Here is a 16,056-nt window from a genome sequence, read left to right on the forward strand (position 1 = left end):
GTGGACTCCTTAGCCGTGCCTCCAGCAGGGACCCCCAGTGGAGCCATCAGGCACAGGGGTAAGTTCCCTTTCCTTGCTCACCCTTCTCCCTGATGACCACATGGCCGTGATCCTCCGGCCTGAGCCCGGCCACCGGGCCCTGGGGAGCTGCCGCCAGCTCCTGTGCCACTGAGGCCAGAGTCCCTGTGCCTGGGCCAGGGCAAATGTGGGCTGCTGTTCCCATGTTCCTAACTGAGACATGGTGCCCTCACTCTCCCGCACCCAGGGTGAGAACAGCAGCCTCCACACAAAGGATTACAAGGACAAAGTCCCAAGCTTTCAAGCTCCTTTGGCCTTAAGCTTTAGGAGCGTTTCATTTTGGGGACATGAGGTCTCATGTTTCTTGCCCCTGACCCTCCTTCCAGCCCAGCTTTGGCTGTGTATGGCTCCTTACAGCCACCACGTGCGACCAGTCAGGGGAGTATAGAGTTTCTGCCCTTCCTTCCTGGCCTTCCAGCACCCTTACTCACAGGCAGAAGAGCACTGGTGCTCGCTGGGCAGCAGCCAGGGAGCTGCATGAGGCCCTGGGGAATGGCAGGCACCCCGCTAGAGGAGCCAGTGCAGCCCCTGTGGAAAGGGCTCCTCACAGGAGCAAAGTGTGGGAGGCCCTTCTGCTGTACCCCCCTGCCACTTCTGCCCCAGAGGCAGGCAATGGCCTCCTGTGCAGCCCTGTGTAATGGCTCTCCCTCCTGCCCTGCTCCTTGCAGCGGATCCCAGCAGCCGCCATGGCCAGCGGCAGAGATTCGGACAGCGAGCCAGCGGTGCCCGAGGAGGAGGAGGAGGAGGAGGGCCATGATGTGAAGGCCGTACAGGCCCATTACCTGCGCAGCCCCTCGCCCACCCGGTGAGTCCCCAGGCACTGCCACAGCCTCCCGGCAGCACGTGGGAGCTGCTGCCCTTCCTGCTTTCCCTGCCTTCCTCTGCTCCACACTGGCACTTGGGCCAAGCTGAGCCCGGGGATTCCCTGCCCTCCCTGAGCTGGGGTCAGTGTGCCAGCTCAGACAGAGGCTGCAGGGACAGGATTCCTGCACTAATTAATCCACCCTGCTGGGAGAGTACACAGCAGGGATAAACTGCAGGAAGGATTACTGGTGGTGTCCCTCTTTCCTCTCTCATCCTCTGAAGTCCCTATGCTGAAACTTCCAATCCAATTTCAACTCGTTGCAAATTCAGCTTCATCTTTATGTCCATAGTAAGGACTTGTGGATTTATTGAATGTTGATATTTTAGGCTTTGCCAGCCCCAGAAAGACCAAGAGTCTTGAGATTTGGGCTTGAATCAGAACCAACTTTAGCTACAGGCTTCAGGCACTGAACAGGAGGCTGTCACAGCACAAGCAGAAATTGAGTTACCTCAAGCAAAACAAGCATGATTAGATGTATTTTCTCCTAATACAAGGAAAAATACACCCCTTTGTTCTCTTTTCCTAAAGCAAAATGCTCTGCAGGGCTTTCTGTACCCTTTGAGATGTTTTAGCTGAAAGCAAGGAGTAGGGATAGAGTTTGAAAAGAACCTTCCCCAGTGTCCCTCAACAAGTAGGAGGTTATGAAATGTTTTCTGATAACTGTGGGACACTGCAGAAAAATTGAGTACTTATTTCATTTAAGCACATGTATTTCAAAATTGTTTAGGAAGATCACATAAAGTAAAATTATGTATTGTAAAATTATGTATTGAGCTCTCTCCTACTGCTTATCAGTCACTCAAGATGAACAGAAATATTCTTCCCTTCCCTTCCCTTCCCTTCCCTTCCCTTCCCTTCCCTTCCCTTCCCTTCCCTTCCCTTCCCTTCCCTTCCCTTCCCTTCCCTTCCCTTCCCTTCCCTTCCCTTCCCTTCCCTTCCCTTCCCTTCCCTTCCCTTCCCTTCCCTTCCCTTCCCTTCCCTTCCCTTCCCTTCCCTTCCCTTCCCTGTTCCTTTTTTCCTCCCTTTTTTCTTGCGGTCAATGGCAAAACATAGTGATGAAAATGGTAAGATCCTTCCTAGCCAGAAGGGGGTTCTTGAAAGACCCAGGCTTGGGCAGTTCTGCATTTCACAGATGTTCAGGGTAGCTACAGGTAAAATGTGTTGAGGCTGTGGTGGCAGATTATTACCAACTGTTACCTTTATATTGAGCTTGGAGGCAACCTTTAAAGCAAAAGGAATCGAAGGCAGGGCATGACTGCAAATTTGTGTCAACTCCTGTAAATGAGACTGAGACTCCCCTTGCTCATCTCCTAAACTCCTTTGAAGAACTAGAAAAGGATTACTTTCAGTCACAGTTGACAAGTGCTGGAACTCAACTAAATGACCTGGGTGAGCCTGTTAAGTGGTTTCCCATGGCTGTGCCCTCTGTTTTGATTCTGGAGCCTGAAAGCAGTTCAGCTCTCCAGACACTGCTGCACTCTGACTGCATATTAATCACCCTCCCTCTCCTGCTTTAATTAAACAAAAACAAACTATTGCAAGTCTGCAAGACTTGCGTTGCCAGAGAGCGTCTGTGATGGCAGCAAACTCCTCCTAGTGATTTGTCCATCTATTTGGAAAGAAGAGTAGAAGGTGTAGATCAGGGGAAAAGCTCTGTAAAACATTTTCTTAAGATGATCTAACTGAGAGACTGAATTTTCTTGGACTGTATAGGTGGACCCAGAGGAAAATACACTTGTTTTTAAGGTTGTGGCCTTTTTTGCTTAACAAAAACTTACTACACTATGTCAAATAACTCACTTCAAAGATATTTGTGGGTGTTGTAGTGGTTTCTGACCTGCAGTTACACAGCACTGAGCAAGTGGAGAGACTGACCACAGGTTCATGTTCTGAAGTGCTCACGGTACAAGGTACTGAGGGGAGAAATTCATGGGCTTCAAGCTCAATGCTTGAACTGCAGCCTGTAGTAACTCAAAGAATGCTTGCAGGCAATTAACTGGCAGAAAGAAAACCCAACAGTTTTCTAGCACAATCTGTTTTGGATTACTCAATAAATTCTAGTCAGGACCATGTTTATGTCTGTCTATCTGTCTGTCTGTCTAAGTGAGAGTTACTTGTGAGACTATTTCTTGTGATCTCTCCCCCTCAAGCCAGTCTCAAGCCAGACACTGATCTTCTCTTCCAATAAACTCCTCCACCAGGAAATTTGATTGGACTCCCAGTCCACTGCAGCTTCTCCCCATAGGACCTGCCTACATCCTGCAAACACTAGATGCCAAGGCATCTTTGAAGCCTGTAGTGCCATGATGGAGATCAGGGTGGGAATGGAATGAGGGAGAAGAGCTGGGACTTCCCTTCTACAATCCAAGAATCCTCCCTGCTCCAGTTCTCTGCTGTTCCCCTCTGGAATGGGTGAAGAGGGCTAAAGTCCTGGGGATGGGATCCCAGTGGAGGGCATTTTCCTAACAGGCAGTGTGGTTGGTTGGCAGGTATTCAGTGATATCAGACACTGATACAGAGAGCATCTTCATGGAGCCAATCCATCTGTCATCTGCTGTGGCTGCCAAACAAATCATCAGTGAAGGTAAGAGACCTATGGAAGTTACAAAGACCTGAAGTTGCACTTGTTTTGGCTTTCTTGTCTACAGATCCTAAATGATAAAAAAGCCCTTGAGAAAACTCCACCTGAAGTAGAGAAAGAAATAACAACTTACAGAAAGGTTTGGTGACTTCCTTCGAAGCTGTGTGATGAATCTGTGGCAGAATTGTGTACTGCAGGGGTACAAGTTTGAGTGCTGGTTGCTTGCTGCAACAAACTAAATTGGAGTAGAATGGAATAGAACAGAACAAAATGGAGTATTTAAGTTTAAAGGACATATGTGATCATCTAAGTCCAACTATCAGGCTGACCAAAAGTTAAATCGTATTATTAAGGCACTGTCCACCACCTCTTAAACATTATCAGGGATGGGTCATTAACCAGTTCCCTAGGAAGCCTGTTGCAGTGTTTGACCACCCTCTCAGAGAAAAAGACATTGCTTTCAATGTCCAGGCTGAATCTCCCCAGCTCAGCTTTGAACCATTCCCATGTCTGATCACTGGATACCAGGGAGAAGAGCTCAGCAGCTCCCTCTCCATTTCCCCTCTTCAGGAAGGCATAGGCAGCAGCTGCATTCTTCTGGGCCTGGAATAAGGGTGCCCTTAACTCCCAGGCCTTTGGCCAGTGTGGGACTGAGAGGACAGTGCAATGTGCCCTTCTCATTGCTAATTACCCAGAGGCAGCTCCTAGGTGAGCATGTACCTGCCCACATTGCAGACAGAACAGGGTGATGTTTCTGGGGAAAAAAAGCCACAAGGCTTATCCCAGGCACAATTAATGATAGCTCATACGTTGGCATTGTTTTTATGTGCTTTTAGTTACAATGTCAGTTTATTGCAGAGCTGAAGACAAAGGACATCAGGGTAGACTCAGTGTGTCCCAGGATGTTGGAGTCTGCGCAGCAGCTGATGGTGGAAGACCTGTACAACCGAGTTAAGGAAAAGATTGATGACACCAGCTTGTTTAACACGCCGTGTGTGATGGACTTGCAGAGGGCACTTGTGAAGGACAGGCTGGAGACCCCCAGGGACGCTGTGGATGAAGTCTGGCCTAATGTCTTCATAGCAGAAAAGTGAGTGTCGGCTTCTGTCATCAAGTTGCACGAGATTCCCAGTATAGGGTCAAATGGAACCATCGAAGGCATAACATGTATTACATGCATCTAATACCTTTCTTCCCTTGAGAGCCCTAAAGTGTTTTTCAGACTGTGCTCACAGAAATCTCTATGCACTGGAAAGTAAATACTTCTGGAATAGAATCAGCAGCTTTCCTATGCTGTTTAGATGCTTCAACAGTTTAAGAGAGGAAAAGACAAATAAGCCTAAATTCCACTGTTCTGATTGGACTTTGACCCTAAAATTGGAACTAAAGTCTTTGCTATGTAAAAGGGAGTTTAAAAGGTAATGCCAAAGCAAATGTCAAATAAACATGATTAGGTCTCCTGTACCATGGTTCAGCTGTCTGAGATACCTGTGTAAGTGACCAGACAGAATTCGAAGGGGATATAGAGTAAAGCATCAATTATGGAATGATAAAAATTGATAAATAAGTATATGGCCTGAACCTAGAATGGCAGTATGAGTTTGAAATCAAGCTGGAGTGGAAGCAGAGCATATGGCTACATATGAATGCAGGCTTCTTGTTTTCTTTTCCCAGTGAGAATTGGAAAGAAATACCTGTAGAACTGTCAAAGGTTATTAAGGTCTGAGTGGTGCCTCATGCTGAATGAGTAACACGAACTGGGAGTTATGTAGACCTTGTAGCATGCAGCTTTTTTCCCACCTAAAATAGGAGCACTGATCTCTAACATGTTTTTTTTCCTTTTCTGCAGAAGCATTGCAGTGAACAAAAGCCGTTTGAAGAGATTGGGGATCACCCATGTCCTGAATGCAGCTCACGGCACAGGTGTCTACACAGGACCAAGTTTCTACAATGGTCTCAATATTCAGTACCTGGGCATTGAAGTGGATGATTTTCCAGATGTGGATATCTCCAAACACTTCCGCCCAGCTGCAGAGTTCCTTGACGAAGCCCTGCTGACTTACAGAGGTAAGAGGAGAAGACTGAAGTGGTTCCAGGTTGCTTGGGAATTAACAGGGACAAACCTTACTCTGATATGACACATTTGTAATAGGGTAGAAGGCAGGAGCTTTGGCCTCTGCATGCAGCTACAGTGAACTGCTCGTTTCTGCCTGGTCTCATTCAAAACAAGAGGGAGCAAACTGGTAAGGGGAGGCAGCCCAGCAGCCCATGGCTTCAGGTTCAAAGTGGCTGCAAGTCAGCTCCTGCAGCTGCTTTGAAAGAACCTGACTATGCATTTCTAAAAAATATTGATACTCTATAATACTGTATATATAGAGAGGTAGGTATATTCCTGTACCCTGCACATTTCAGTTTCGCTGTGATGCAAAAACACAGGCTGATTTACTAGAACAATCCAAGTGGCTGAGTTGAACCTCTGGATGTCTACATCCAGGCTGCTGTCAGATTTGCTGGACTTCAATTCCATGGCAACTGTTATTCTGTGGACCTCCAGTGCACACTGGTCATTTTGTTGCAAATTCAGTGGTCAGTTAGAAATATCTTTTTGCAGTTCAGTATTGAAAGAAGCACCAGGATCTGTGATAACACTGATATTTTTCACACAAACTGTCAATTAATCTAATTTCTATAGAGAGGTAATAGATTACCTCCTAGCAGTAGTGACAGTAAGAAAAGTGTAAAGTTTAGTTTGTATACAAGGAATGTTGAGCCAGTTTTAATATCTCAACAACACGAGGAGGATGCACCAAGGCAGAGGAGCCTTGGAAGAAGTGAAAGGAGGGAGATCTCCCCCTCTTGAAGAGCTGTTAGATTGGCTTTGCTGGCTTGTAAAACACTTGAAAGGTAACCAAGACTTTTGATGCTAAGAAAGGTAGAGAAGAGATTTCAGGATTGTAGGAAGTGGTTCATTAAGTAAACCTCTTGTGGTAACTTATCAGCAGTCAGAAAGGTGCTGCTTAAATTGGCTTCATTAAGTTTCAGTGCAAACAGATTGATTAAACTGGAGTTTAACACACATTTAGAAACAGTAATTTCAGTTGTTTGCAAGCTAGCAAAGCTTCATTTATACTCTCTTCGTATTTACAAGGGTTTTTTTAGCTGTAATTTGCCATACAAGTTACTTAAACCCCAGACAATTTGTCCTTGCCAAAGCTTGGTTTTCTGCAAGAGGTAGTAAGTGCTATAATATAAAGCAGATCCTCAGTTTTGATTCTTGCTCATACAGTTACTGGTGCAGGACAGTGGGTCCCAGTAGTTTGAAGCAGCTGGATCAGTTTGTCAGTCAAAATCAGCTCTTTTCTGATAGCTGCTTGGTTCTGCTCTTGTAAGATATAATAGGACTTCAGCCTTCAGCCAGTCTCCAATGTAATTGTTGAGGGTACCTTACAAAACTGACCTATACTCTGGCAAAAATGCAATTAAATTAATATAAAATTGTTATTTAAGTCCTAATATGTCCCTTACTGAAAAAATAAGTTACTTGCTTATCCTCCCAATACCTTCCTGGAGGCTAATGCTAATATCTGACTTTTTACATATTGAGAAAAAAGCATAGAAAGCTTAAATGTCTGACCCTATGTCAGCCAGCAAGTCAAGAATGTCTCACTTGCCTTTCTAATACCTATTACAAGCTTTTGGCTATTTGATTAAGTGACGTGTGTAGGCGAAAATACAAATACTATTTAGATTGTTTGGAAATGTGCCTGCCCACAGTTTTTGAAACTAATGTGCTTTTTATTCCTATGTATCCAGATTTTTATTAAGGTAAAGCTAGCAAATATTTAGTATTGGTTTCAGTCAGTGAAACATATAATCTGTAGTAGTTTTTAACACTATTCAGAGAATGCTTTTGTGCTACATAGCAGAACATCCTGCCTGTTATTGGAAATAGCTGATTCTTCTCATATTCCCTGTCTGTAGGCAGAATCCTTGTCAGCAGTGAGATGGGGATCAGCCGCTCAGCTGTGCTGGTGGCTGCCTACCTGATGATCTACCACCACATGACTGTTCTGGAGGCTCTGATGACCCTGAGGAAGAAACGTGCCATCTACCCCAACGACGGCTTCCTGAAGCAGCTGAGGGAGCTCAATGAGCAGCTGCTGGAGGAGCGAGAGCTGGAGCCTTCTGGAGATGAGGATGTGACTCCAAGCCAGAGTCCTCTTGCCTATGCAGGGACTTCCTCACAGCTGTCTGGAGATGGGGACTCAGGGAGCATCAAGGGAGCCAAAGCCCACTCCATCACAGTAGAAGAAGAAGACACCAGGAGTGTTCTGGGTAGTTTTATGAGTTCTTCCTCAGTGGAAAAAACTAGCTGGGTTTCCAAACACTCCACCCTGATCAGTGAGGAGGAAGAGGAACAATTGTATGAGGAATGGAGAAGGAAACAAGGCCTATCTGCAAAGGAAGCAGGAGTTCACCATGAAAGAAGAACATCTCCAAAGCATCTGGATCGGGAAGAGGAACAATCGGATGAGGATGTGGAACAGAGGATCCATGATTGGCAGCGCAGAAATGAGAAATACCAGATGGCAGGTGCAGCCAGGGAGGAGGATGGTGAATGCAGCATGGGAGGAAGACCTTACCCATCAGGCGAATTCAGTGATGTTGAGAGTGTGAGCAGTTTTGAGATCCGAACCCTAAAAAAGCAGCTGGAAGCCAGTAGCTTTAGCAGGATGAGGAGGAGTCGCACAGGCTCTGTGTCTTCTGAGAGCACTTGGGACATGTGGAATCAGAGGCTTCTGGAGATTGAGAAAGAAGCTGCTCAGAGGTATCATTCTAGGAATAAAACCTGTGGGGAGAGACAATCCCCAGAAACGGGAAGAAAGGAGAGGGATGTGGATGAGGAGAGTGTGTTTTCAGACTCCTCCTGTAGCTCCTTCTACAATTTCTGCCAAAAGAACAAGGACAAGTTGACTCCTCTAGAAAGGTGGAAGGTCAAGAGGATCCAGTTTGGATTTCACAAGAAGGATTTAGACCCATCATCTGCACCATCTCCAGCAGAAGATGGCAGCCAGGCAGGTCAGGAGGAAACAGAAGGGAAGAGTTTGTCAGATATTGATCTGACTGCTTACCAGGCTTGGAAAATGAAGCGGCAGAAGAAGGTGGGCAGTGAAAGCAGCAAGGAGGAATTTGTGGAATTTGCCAAAACTGAGGATTCTGCTTCAGCTAAAAAGAAGCAGAGGCGTGTAGAGCTCCTTGAACGTTCAAAGAAAATTTTAGAGGAAAGTCAGTCCATGTGCAGCTGGGAGACAGAGAGTGCAATGAGTGGGAGTATTCCTCTGTCAGCTTTCTGGCCTTCAGCATCTTCTGCAAGCGGTGCTGACGATGCAGCTTCTGCCCTGAGCATGCAGACAAATCATTCATCTTTGTCACAGCCCAGGAGTTGTACAGGAGCAACGCAGATGCCAAATATACCCCTTCCCAATCTCCCAGTTGGCCCAGGTGACACAATATCCATGGCAAGCATTCAGAACTGGATCGCCAACGTGGTCAGTGAAACCATTGCTCAAAAGCAGAATGAGATCCTGATGCTGTCCCGTCCCTCGTCCGCCATGGCCTCCCTGTCAGGAGACCTTGGCAGGCACACAGATGATGACAAGGTTTCTCTTCTCAGTGCTCAGAGTGGCTCATCTCTCGCTGCCTCTCAGCTCCACCAGCAGGACCTGCGCAGGGCTGAGTCTCAGTCTGTGCTATCCTGCAACACCTCTGTGAGCACAAGGACAGAAAGGACTAGTTCAAACATGAAGATAACCCAGACAAGCAAGCCACTGTACAGCCTCTTTGCTGATGATGTTGACCTAAAGAAACTCAGGAGGAAGGAGAAGGAGATGCAAATGGAAATGAGAGAAAAAATGTCAGACTATCAGGTTGAAAAGGTGATCAGAGACAATAAACGCAGCACTTTGTTTAAGAAAAAGGTGGCCAAAGCAGAGGAAAATGAAACAGAAGATGACAGAGAGAGTGCAACAAACAATCACAGGCATCCTTTGCAAGCAGATTTTGACAGAACTGATGCAGTCTTTGATCTGTCCAGTCAACCTGCAACCTCAGGTGCACCGAAGTCGGAGATGGATACTGATATTACCAAGTGGCTCAATGGCCTGAAAGCAGAAAGAGAACCACTATCATATTACGATCAGACTGAGAAAGCTAGAGAGAAATATAGCAGATCATCCAAAGTTAGACAGATGGATTCTGAGACATCCAGTTACAGATTCTGCAGATCCCAAAGAAAAGAGCTAGATAGCTGTTCTTCCTACGAGTCAGCAGGAGATTCACTGAGAACCACATCAAGATTTTCCTCTGCTTCTGCAAAGGAGGACAAAAAGATGTACAAGTTCACAAGGTCCAGGATCAGTGAGACAAGTTCCAGAGGAAACAGCCCAGAGCATGTTTTCAGCCGGTCACCTGAAGCACGCTTTGACTCTGAATCCCCTGAACCATCTACACAGAGCCGAGTTAGAGCTCATCATGTGGAGGCATGTGAAGAGGAGGCCAGGTCAGACGTGTCAGAATGTGGAGCAAAGAGAAAGTTCACCCAGAGCTTTTCAAAGTCTGAAGAGGATGGAAAGAAAGAGGCAAAAGTGGAACAAAGCGAAGAGAGGTTTGCATCTAGACAGGTCTCTCAGTACAGGCGAAGCACACGTAAAGAAGAGGAAGAAGAGATGGATGATGATGCCATTATTGCTGCTTGGAGGAGCCGACTAGAAGAAACTACAGCAAAGCTCCAGCGGAGAAGGGAAGAGTGACCAAGATCAAGCAGAGCCACAGAGTACCTGAATCACTCACTCATCGTTATATTTTTGATAATCCTTTGTGGCTTGTAGGGCATTTCCTGCAGATACTTCTCTTCTTAATCAAAAGCGATGAAGGGAAGAGGTCAAGTTCTGCAAGTGTTTGTGGTTTGTCAGAAAGAAGATGCTGGTATTAAATGATCAATGTAGGTAGGAACACAATGTTAGAAGCCATTAGGAGCCAGACGATGTTTCAGCAGCAAAAGCAGGTAACGGTGACACCTCAAGTCAAAAGACCAATCACATCCCATTTTGGTTATTTCAATTTCCTAGCGTCATTAAAGACTGGACATGTTTTTTCTAGGATCTTTTTGATCATAAATGGAAGAAGCCAACAGCTTTTTCTGGGAACTTAAAGAATGTTTTTCTCTTAATCAGTTTTACTTTATATGACTGAGAAGATATTACCAGGTAGGCTCCATTTTCTGCACTAGCCTTACAAATGTCTAGAGAAATAAGTTCAGAGGAATACATGTTCTGTTTTACTTTATTAAATAGCAGAAGCGAAGTGGAATAGTAGAAAAAAGAAGATGCCTCCTGTTCAGAAGTTCAGTGCAGTAATGAATGTATTCATTGTTTTCTATTAGATGGAGTCATCTCCGCTCCAGTATGATTGGTTCCTGCTAATAACTGCAGGTCAACAAAGGAAAAATGCAGTAATATTAACAGCCATACAAAAATCTTTTTTTTGATGTAGTTAAAGAGATAGAGTTAGGATTAGTGTTAGTGTAGTCTGGGTTTCTGAGTATTGACTTCACTTTGGTTTATGTATGCAGCTCAGCTAAGTCAGTGCTTTCGTGTTTACAGTCAGATTAATTTTCAACATGATTGCCTTGAAAGAAAAAAGCAGTACACAAACTGACCTCATAATAAAATTGCTTATTAGTCCATGGGTGTAAGGCATCATGCACTGAAGGAGAAATTGTGTGTCTGTGAAGGTGGCACCTGGAAGCTTGTTTTTAGGAGGTGGTGGTAGGTTCAAACAGCATCTTACAGTTACAGTGTTCTTTGCATCCTGAGCTACAGAGGAAGAAGCCCAGCCTTCATGGTAACTCTGAGTACTCCAGGTTAAGAGCCTTGAGTCTTCCCATGCCCTGCAGAGCCTTGTGAGATTGTATAACACAACCCACCAGCTTGCCACAGCATCACTTGTGTGTCGTTCCACACCACAGCACCCAACCCTCACCAGTCAACATCCTCCACCTCTGTCTTATAAGCACATAGGCCCGTTTCTACTGACTTTGACTCTGGAATTATTAGTTCCCTTTTCTGTACAGACTGTATTTTGAACCAACAAAGCCCTCTGGCAGAGCTGAGTCTAAAAGGACAATGGAGGGATGATGCAGTAGCGCTCTCTCACAGGAAGTTTGTCTTTTTCTTGTAATCTCTTCTCCCTCCCACTGCGATGCTTAGAGCTCACCATTACCATTATGCTAGTACCTCTCCCTATTTTAATTGTGTAATACAGACAGCAAGCTCCACAGGGCAAGGGCCTGCTCTTTGTCCCTGTCTGTATGGCGCTACACACATCAGCAATGCTATCTAAATAATGGTTACTGATAACAAAATGCAGCTGGCAATTTTCCTAAACTTAGAATCATTTCTCTCAACTATAACTCACTGATCAGACATTATCCCTGTTTCTCTGAAGATAAAGATAATTCTTTCTGGCAGCCAGGACTGGGGTAAATGATAGCTACTTATTGTCAGGTGAATGGAGTCTCACAATCAGATGATTAACCAGTAACAAAGGTAGAAAAAATAAGAGAAATAACTTACTTGTGTGGGTTGTTTTGGGGTTTTGGTTTTTTTTTTTTTTTTTAGTAAACTCAGATTACATTTCTGAAATACATAAGGAACATGGTCGTGTTAATGTTAGAAGCATGCAGACATCCTCTGAGGTTTATAAAGCTCTTCTACTATAAAATCATATATAACACAATGCATCCCATGCTTCTGCATATTTCTGGGAGTTGTTATTTTTAAAGTAGTGAAATTCCAGGCCTTGAGCCACATTCAGAGAATTTATGTTGAATTTCTGCAGTGTGTGTTAGGATAAGCATTTTCCTCTTTCCTTCATCCCTAGTAAAGTTGCTCCGCAGAAAACAGCACTACATAGACATATGTGGAGCTTGCTTTAATTTCATCCTAGAAAAGGTCTTAAGTTTTCATGGATCAAAGTTGAAGTGTTCAATACCTTCTGTCACTGAATTTACTTTTTTATCAAAGGCTGGTTCCCTCTGAAAAATCCCTCTCCTGCATCCTGTGCCTGGATGTTCCCAGCAGACAAGCCTGTCCTCTGCAGTACTGTAGGGGGCATCTCGCGCTGTAAAAGACAAGCAGTAGATGATGTAGTAATTGGTTTCATTTTGCACTGTACAGCACAGCCTTTGTTTGGGCAGCATTTTGATTTAAACACTAATCTAGGTCTGCTGCACAAATAAATTATTCAAGAGTGAGGGGCAGAATATGGTTCTGTAACAAGTCTGAGCCAGACCATCCTGATAGCGAGTTTTGACCCTTGTGAGAAAGGGTTAAGTGGGTTCTGCTGACTCATTGAGGTAGGTGGCTTATTAGCTCACTTGTGTAAAAGAGAGATAAAAATGGTTTGCTGGGGAGAGGCCATCTAAGATGCTGGCTGAGCAGCCATGAGGGAGAAGCCTTAGAAATAGCTGAACTTTATTTTCTTATTGCTTATATCCTTGTTAATAAAGCCAAACCCCCAAAGCAATAAGGGGGTGGGGATCATTTTGGACTCCGTGCAGTATATGGCCAGTGCTTGAAAGCAAGATGGGAAAGGCTCCAGCTCACAGGTATAAATTACATGAAACAGTGACATAAAGACCTTGCATGGAGAAAATATTAAAGCATTCAGTCATAAGACCAATAACCAGGAGAGACAGAAATGGAGGGGTTGAAGGCAGGCTAGAAAGTCAGGTTTTAAGATGAGAATTTAGAAAGGAGATAAGGAATTGCTGGAAGGGGAGAGGTCTGCACAGATTGTTTCAGGTGACCAGAGCTGCAGAGTGAATGGTTTTTCAGCAATGACACCAGTCTGACAGTAGATTAAAAGAGTAAATAAGTACCCAAATTTATCTAGGAAGGATTTTTCAGCAAAGATGCACTGGGACTGATATTTTTCCTCCCTCTCAGCTTGCTGCTGTAGGCAGGAGGGGCTTTTTTGGCATGGTATAGTGGAAGGTGAAAGTGCAAGGAGCATCCATACGGTCAGTTAAGAATATAAACACAAGAACATAAGAAAGGCTGTATGGGGTCAGACCAAAGGTCCATCTGGCTCAATATCCTGTCTCTGATAGAGAACAACAGCGAATACCTAGGGAAGAATATATACAGTGATAAAAGTGTTATTTCCCCAGCATGATCTTCCAGCTTCTAATCATTTGCAACTCAAGGACTTCCTAGCCAGGTGTGATATTTTTGTATTTAATAGTCCTTAATAGATTTTCCTTCTATGGAAGTGCCTAGTAATTTTTGAGTTATAACCACTATAGCCTCGTACCCGCTAGCATCTGTGACCTCTTGTAGCAAGAAGTCCCACAAGTTACTGTACACAAAATGCTAAGCCATCTTCTTTCTGCCTGTTCTGAACCCTCTGCCCACTACCTTTCAATGCCAATGTAGTATCTGTTTAGTATCTACATGTGCCACGAGATTTTAACCCCCCTTCGGTCCTTCTGTCCCATCCTTAGCTCTCTGGTTTTCTGTCTGAGTTACTTATTCCTCATATACAGGCTGCCCCATGTCTCTTCATTATCTTGGCCATTCTTCTCTGAACCCTTTCTAGTTCTGCTCTGTCATGTTTGAGATGAGGGACCAAATCCTCACGCAGTATCCAGGGTGCAGGTGTGGCAGGGATTTATCCCATGGCATTGACCTTCTCTTTCTCTTTTCTGTTCCTTCCCTATTGACTCCTAAAGTCTGCATGTTTCTTCGGCTGTTGCTGAGCACCAGAGTGATGTTTTCATAGAACTATTTATTATATACACCAAATCTCGTTGGATTGCAATGGTCAACTCTGAGATCATAATTTTATGTTAAGTTTTCTTATTTGTAATGTTTTACATTTATTAGCCTTGAATTTCATCTGCCATCTTAGTTCTCAGTCTTTCTGTCGCATTGTCCTTCTGCATTTTTCCACAGCCATCCTCCCATTTCTACTACTGTTTCCTTAATATCCTTTGAACAAAGTAGAAACTCAGAGAGTGTGGGAAGCAAAGAAGTTAAGGAGGGATAGATGAGAGAAAAACCCATTAGATGTTGGTCTGGTTGAAGTAAGAAATAAGAAAGTGATGGAAGTCGGAGAGCCAGGCGATAAATGTTCAAAAAGAGATCTGAAGACAATAGGCAAATTAAGAAGGAGACCTACAGTGGTCAGAGACAGGAAGATACGTAAGCCAAAGAGGCTAAAACAAAATATTAATTTGTTTAGATGTATCAAAGTCTGGGAAATGTTAGGAGGCAACATCTGTGGGAAGAAAGGAGATTTAAAGAAGTTACAGGTCTGGGAGAAATGTGAAGGGGACTGGGAGGAATGGAAAGAGTGAGAGATATTCGTGGGACACCGATGATAAAATGACATCGGTGCTGGATTGGGAATTCAGTGTGGTACAAGCAAGTTTGAAGGAAGCAGAAATGTGCCAGAAATATGTTACTCCTTCTGTGAGAGCCGCATTTTGCATCGTAATACTGATAGCTGTGGGGCCATGGCCCATTTCCCCCATCTAGGAATTTCAGGACAGTGTGATTTATTACATGCAGCACTAGCTTAGACTGGATAATTTTAAAAGGAGTTTAGCACCATTTCCTTCCTTTACAGCTCCTTGAGAAATGCTTACACATTAGCTGTGGTGGAGAGCTAGGTGAATTATGAGACAAAAAGTTTTATTTGGGGAGGTTATGTTGCATTGCCTGCCTTTCCTTAAAGGGTGTAGCTGGAATACATTCAATGTAGACATTATAATGTGAAAACACAATATCCATGACCTTCCTAAATTTATAGACAATCCAACAAAGGTACTGAAAGCATGTGATTAATATAGTCTAGGGCTTGGAAACAGACACTGCATACTCATGTAATCCAGCAAAATCTCTTTGAGAGCTACCTACCTATTCTCTGGAATTTCACTTGTCATGTAGAAAAATGAAAGTGGGTCAAATCTCTGGCTGTTCTAATTGTAAAGAAAACTTCCAGAATTGGAAGTATGTGTAACAGATAAACTGTTCTCTAGAGAGGTGAGAGCATAGGTTTAAATGGTATGTGAATTGCCCCAGTCATTTCAGCAAGGTTCTAACATATTTGCCCAGAAGTAATAATTTAAATGCCAATAGTATTTATCATCCTGTACTTCATGTAATAAATTGAGAAAGGTTAAAAGTGCATGTATTTAGGTTGTGTATTGCCAATACCAGCATAATCTGCTTGGATGAACACCCTGTCATTGTGGTTGGTTTTGTTGTTTTCTGGAGTTTGGGGGTTTTTTTTGCTTAAGCTGCCTTTTGTTCTTTGGTACATTTCAACATATTCAGAAGCTGATTTCATGTTGTTTCACTCTATCCTTCTGTTACTACCACTCAGTAGCTTCCAAGCTTGGTGGTTTTTTTTCTTGTGACTGCTGTTCCTCTGCCACAGGGTGCACACACACACAAAACCACACAGA

General features: G+C 44.1%; 1 protein-coding gene across 1 annotated transcript; it reads left to right on the forward strand.

Moving 5' to 3' along the window:
- The first annotated feature begins 764 nt into the window (after positions 1-764).
- On the forward strand, positions 765-10,649 carry STYXL2 (serine/threonine/tyrosine interacting like 2). Its single transcript, XM_014882784.2, has 5 exons — positions 765-883; positions 3,433-3,527; positions 4,383-4,614; positions 5,374-5,591; positions 7,506-10,649. The coding sequence occupies exons 1-5, from the start codon at positions 765-767 to the stop codon at positions 10,331-10,333; spliced, it is 3,492 nt and encodes a 1,163-aa protein (XP_014738270.2). The 3' UTR covers positions 10,334-10,649.
- Positions 10,650-16,056: the final 5,407 nt, after the last annotated feature.

This window comes from Sturnus vulgaris, chromosome 2, assembly GCF_052056855.1.
Source record: "Sturnus vulgaris isolate bStuVul1 chromosome 2, bStuVul1.hap1, whole genome shotgun sequence".
Classification (NCBI taxonomy): Eukaryota; Metazoa; Chordata; class Aves; order Passeriformes; family Sturnidae; genus Sturnus; species Sturnus vulgaris.

Coding starts and splice junctions, on each gene's coding strand:
- STYXL2 (XM_014882784.2), top strand. CDS start 765: ATGGCCAGCGGCAGAGATTCGGACAGCGAGCCAGCGGTGCCCGAGGAG. Junction 4,615..5,373: donor AATGTCTTCATAGCAGAAAA/GTGAGTGTCGGC, acceptor CCTTTTCTGCAG/AAGCATTGCAGTGAACAAAA. Junction 5,592..7,505: donor AGCCCTGCTGACTTACAGAG/GTAAGAGGAGAA, acceptor CCCTGTCTGTAG/GCAGAATCCTTGTCAGCAGT.